The 5229-nt window shown below is 39.3% G+C and overlaps 1 protein-coding gene across 1 annotated transcript; it reads right to left on the bottom strand.

Moving 5' to 3' along the window:
* Positions 1-1249: 1249 nt before the first annotated feature.
* LOC107548925 (extracellular calcium-sensing receptor-like) lies at positions 1250-4677 on the bottom strand. Its single transcript, XM_016229799.1, has 6 exons — positions 4457-4677; positions 3934-4219; positions 3023-3841; positions 2622-2843; positions 2348-2471; positions 1250-2166 (listed from the first exon to the last, which is right to left on the bottom strand). The coding sequence occupies exons 1-6, from the start codon at positions 4675-4677 to the stop codon at positions 1250-1252; spliced, it is 2589 nt and encodes an 862-aa protein (XP_016085285.1).
* Positions 4678-5229: the final 552 nt, after the last annotated feature.

Below are 5229 nucleotides of genomic sequence, written 5' to 3'. Positions count from 1 at the left end.
ATTTAATGAAGAGTAACTGTTAGCTTAGCTCACTACATTTTAAGGGCTTGCCCAACACTCCCAAATGGCGAGTAATTAAATGTTATTTTATGTGTTTTTGAACAATATTAATATAAAGTGAGATCTGTTTATTGTTATGTTGGGATTTAAAAGGAATTCTGTTATGTATTAATTTTTGGGTGTTACCATTTGTGCTGAAGAGTAGAGCCTGTGGTTAAGTCGAGGATGGGCCAAAGCTATACTCTCCATACTGCTTTGCTTAAATATAGTAAAACCACACGTTGATGCAGTGATAGTCTCTTTTTGAATGTGATTCAGGCTCTTAGCTAGCAAACTAACATAGCTATAAAAGAGAAGAGTTAATGTTATTAAATTAAATTGTTTTAATCAATACAGCTAAGTTTCAGCAACTTAAAATTATAAAGTGGAGTTTAATTGTATTTTAGGAAATATTCTTTTAGTGAACTCATGAAGTTTACAGTACTGAAGATTATTGGATTTTTGCTGACAGCTACTTTGACTATGGTAACGAACACATTCCCCTATGTTTCCTTACAATTTCAACAATATCCTTTTCAAAAAAAAATAAATAAATAAATAATAATAATAATAATAGTCGCTTCCTGAGAATGACCCAGTGACATTCATAACATTTCCATTGTTGTCACATTATCTGTCATTAGAGAATAGAGTGTTTATTCCTCCCCTGATGAAGAGGCAGATATGTTATGAACTGTGTGGTTGAAGTGAGAAAAAAATAAATAAATGTGTAGTTGTTATTGCAGTGTTCAATGAGTGAAAGAGGATGGATGTTTACATATTTAACTTACATGCTTTTTTTTTTTTAATTATGACTCATGGGCTTTTTTATGCTCAGGGGTCATAAAACAGTCCTCTTTCATTTCATCACAGTATAGAATAAGCACTGACAGAGAAAAGAGAGGATGAGGTCTTACAACTAAAGGGTTGGAAAGAATTTGACCTTTGCTCCAAATATTAATGCCGTCTCAATCACGTTTTATGTGAATGCTAGGGATTCATATTCTTTCACATTTGCAGGACAAAACTATTTATTTATTTGTGTTTATTTATTTATTAATCCATTCATCTATTTATGTTGATGCAGTTATAAAAGTACAAAAAGCAATCTCAAAACAGTTTATTGAGGGGGTCAGTTGGAAATCAAGAAAAAAAATACTGTAATATAAACAGTGAAAATTATTCATTTTCGGTTGAGTCAATTAGAATTTCAATATTTTCTTTCTGAGTTGGATTTGGACATTAAATATCTCTTTGTATTTTTCTCAGGTTTAAGCAGAATAATGTAACACTTTGGAGTGAAGATACACAGCAACAGGCCATAACTGGAGGCAAGAATGGCAAAAATCTCCACAGCCACTGTGTACTTTCCTGGTGAACTGACATACGCTGGCACAAACGCAATCCACACAGCACAGAAAATTAGCATGCTGAAAGTAATAAATTTAGCCTCATTGAAATTATCTGGGAGCTTTCGAGCAAAGAAGGCCAGCACGAAGCAGACAGCTGCAAGCAAGCCAATGTATCCCAGCACCAGGGAGAAGGCCAGCGGAGAGCCCACATCACATAAAAGAATAATCCGCGCAGTTTCACGAGTCATGAGCTTACGTGGGACAGGAGGTGCCACACTCAGCCATGTGCAGCAAATCACCACTTGCACAGCGGTGCACAAGAAGATAATGCCACGCTGTTGTAGAGGGCCGAACCATTTCATTACATTACTGCCAGGTAGAGTGGCTCTGAAAGCCATGAGTACAACCATAGTCTTCCCCAGAATGCAAGACAGACAGAGAGAGAATGCAATGCCAAATGCAGTGTGGCGAAGCCCGCAAGACCAGGATGTGGGCTGCCCAATAAAAGCTAGTGCACACAGAAAACAAAGCCACAGTGAACTAAGAATTAGGAAACTGAGCTCGGAGTTGTTAGCTCTGACTAAGGGTGTGTGCCGTTTAAGGGTAAATATCAAAGCAACTGCGAGTGTGAAACAGGATCCCAGCAGAGCCACAGCCAGTAAAGTGATGCCCATAGTATCGCTGTAGGAAAGGAAATCCACCAGCTTGGGGACACAGGTGTCTCGTCTAGTATTGGACCAGAACTCAGGCAGGCACTTTTCACACTCTAAGGCATCTAAAAATAAAGCATAAGATTATATATATATTTTTTAAGAACACAAAAGCTGTCCTCCACTATAAAGATGTATTGTGGACAGAAGCAAAACAGATTTTAAACTTATCTAAATCAATCCTTCAAAATTTTAATTTTGTTATACACATAAACATCAGCTGGACAGAGGTGATTTAGGACACACCTGTCTGATTGCTAACCTCCCCAGCTGCACAGACAATGCAGTCAAAGCAGCAGAGAGGAAAGTTTGGCCTGGTAGCCTTTCTAGTGCCTGGAGGACAGCTGTTGCTGCAGACAGACATAGGGACCTGCAATTCAGAGAGAAGACCAACTACAGATATATACATCATAAATTGATGTGCAAACACAAGAGCTACAGGGAGAAAATGGATACAAATATCCACACTGAATACCGAAACCTCTCACAGATAAATAAGGATATTATACTGGAGCAGTACTTGTTTCTGGTTTCCATTCCAGATTATGTTTTTCTCTTCAATCACTAGTTTGGGTTGCATCGTTTCATCAAATCTTCCCACAGTGGCATACCACACCTCCCCGTTGCCACTGAGCTGCCAGTTAATGAGATCATACATGGCCACAGGATCTCCATTGGCATCAAACTTAGTCTCCTCACCAAAGTCATTAGTAAAGTGGACATGCTTTAAATAATTCAGGAGCTTCATGTGTATGAGTGATTGGATGAGACACAGAAAGTGAAAAGGAGAAAAATAAAAATAAAACATTATATGGGAACAGTGGTCACATTTAATTTTATTATCTAATCTAGAGAACATTGATTTTAAGTCACAAAGCGTACATATATAAAGGTGAAATGAAGGGATAAACTGAATTTTACCTGCCATGGCTGTACGCTGCTGGTGTTGGGGCACAATCCCCCAGGGAAAGGCCCTTTGCCTGGTTCACAGCGAAGCATTGAATCCAGAGCATGAGCAATGGCGTACACTGCCTTGTAAACATTATAGGAGATTCTGAGCTGAGATACATCTGAGTAGATGTTACCTGTTTTGGCCAGTATTTCCGAGCCATTACAGGGGGGTCTATAAGAGGAGCCCTTATTGCTTGTACCTAGAGAACACTTAAACATCTCCTCCCAGAATTGCAGAACAAATGGGTCCTGTGGGTATTTGGAGGGATGTAGCCGTTGCAGGAAAGGCTCCAGGCCAGGGATATCAGCCCTGCGGATGGCATAGCCCATAGAGCCCTGCAGGATGGAATGAAATTCAGGAGTGGAGAGGACAGCTGCTGTTATCCAGGCCTCGCTGGCCAACCATTGAATATCAGTGAGATTTTGGCGAAGGGCCTCCAAGAAGAGAGCTCTTGCATCTTGCTCTAAAGCAAAAACCAGAACCACACTTGTTCCTGATTCACGGATCCTCTGTACAATCCTGGAAATCTCTGTTTGCTCATGGTTTTTTGGAATAATTTCATAAAAAGCAATACATGCGCCTAGTTTGGTCACCTCATCATTAAAAATTTGAGCACCACCACGGCCATAAGCATCATCCCCTGCGAATGTGCCTACCCAGCTCCAACCAAAGTGTCGCACCAGTTGTGCAAGAGCATCCACTTGGAAAAAGTCGCTAGGCATAGTCCTTAGAAATGCAGGAAACTCTAATTTATTACTGAGACACGCACAGCTGGAGAAATAGCTTACCTAGGGAGAGGGAAAGAGAGGAGAGAGCATAGCGTATGTGACTCAAAAACATGAATGCACCTCCACAGGTGCATTACAAATTCACAACTCACCTGTGGAACATGAAAAACACCCAGAAACCGTGCAACCACTAGGGATAATGTCGATCCTCCATCACCAATGACAACAGGCACCCTACCTCGGCACTCTGAAATGCCTGTGCCTTCTTTATTCCCATTCATCAGGGCCAAGGCTGTGCGGAGGGCATGGAAATGGGTACTGCATGAATCATAAATCGTATAACCCATAGTTAAGTTGGCTAGTAGTTGTCTATCTCTGTTGATCTCCTCTATGGCAAAAATCATGGTCTGCATCCATCTAAATGTTCGGAAATTAAACCTTTTCGGGACAAAGTAAATTAAATAATCACAAAATATATTTGTTTTAATGTTCAAAACATTTCTGCAGAAAATGGTTAGGGTTAGGTACTGTTCAAAGTGCTTAAGAGAGAGAATGTCAGTCTAAAATTTCATTAAGAAGCATAGAAGCAAAAAGAAAACACCATAACATTTGAAAGTTTCAATCATAAACGCAGCATTTTAATATTTTGTGATAAGACTCTATTGACATACTGACCCTGAGCACTGCGTTGGATGTGGCTCGGCAGTAAAAGATGAGGGAGATTCCAGTACAGTGTCGTGCAGAGAGAAGAGGGCACCGATCATGATGTCTCCTTCTTTGATCAGCACAGGCAGATCTGAGGTGCTGCGGATGAGTCGACAGTTCTGAAGGAGCTGTGAAGAGATCAAAGTGCTGAGCAACAATGTCAAACACACATACACACTCTGAAATGCCATCCTTTCTCTGTAGACTTCACTGCTTGAACCAAACTATACACCACTTTAAAACTTCATTGTACACACAGACGGATTTCCAAAATGATATGATGCCAGCATTTACAGATGAATGAACACACATTATAGCTCATTCTTTTTAACAGTGCGCACAAGAATCACCTAAGCCCACCTTTATACTGAACTCTGAAGCAACCGCAGATAAACTTACATTAACCATACACATTCCCTGAGGGAATTACTCAATGGAAAGAAAAGCTCTATCAGAACAATAGACTCATTATTTTTGCACAGTCCTTCATATATAAATACACACACTTAACCACAATAGAAACAATATGAAAGAAATGTTCATTATTATTATTATTATTATTTTCCCTGCAAGATTATGTGGCTAGTAAACTAATTAATTAATCATAAATCTGTTATTGCTTTGGAATGAAAAAAAAAACAAATGACAGAATAGGCACAGTAATAGCACAACATGATACATGTTACAAAACATAATAATTGTCACAATAACTGCCACAAGCTATGTTTAAATACATACACACA

This window comes from Sinocyclocheilus grahami, unplaced genomic scaffold, assembly GCF_001515645.1.
Source record: "Sinocyclocheilus grahami isolate Dianchi unplaced genomic scaffold, SAMN03320097.WGS_v1.1 scaffold358.1, whole genome shotgun sequence".
Lineage (NCBI taxonomy): Eukaryota > Metazoa > Chordata > Actinopteri > Cypriniformes > Cyprinidae > Sinocyclocheilus > Sinocyclocheilus grahami.
The sequence above is the reverse complement of the archived record's forward strand: the minus strand, read 5'-3'. Positions and strand labels throughout refer to the sequence as shown.

Coding starts and splice junctions, on each gene's coding strand:
- LOC107548925 (XM_016229799.1), bottom strand. CDS start 4,677: ATGGCATTTCAGAGTGTGTATGTGTGTTTGACATTGTTGCTCAGCACT. Junction 4,220..4,456: donor CATCCAACGCAGTGCTCAGG/GTCAGTATGTCA, acceptor TGTCCCGAAAAG/GTTTAATTTCCGAACATTTA. Junction 2,472..2,621: donor GGAATGGAAACCAGAAACAA/GTACTGCTCCAG, acceptor TCTGAATTGCAG/GTCCCTATGTCTGTCTGCAG.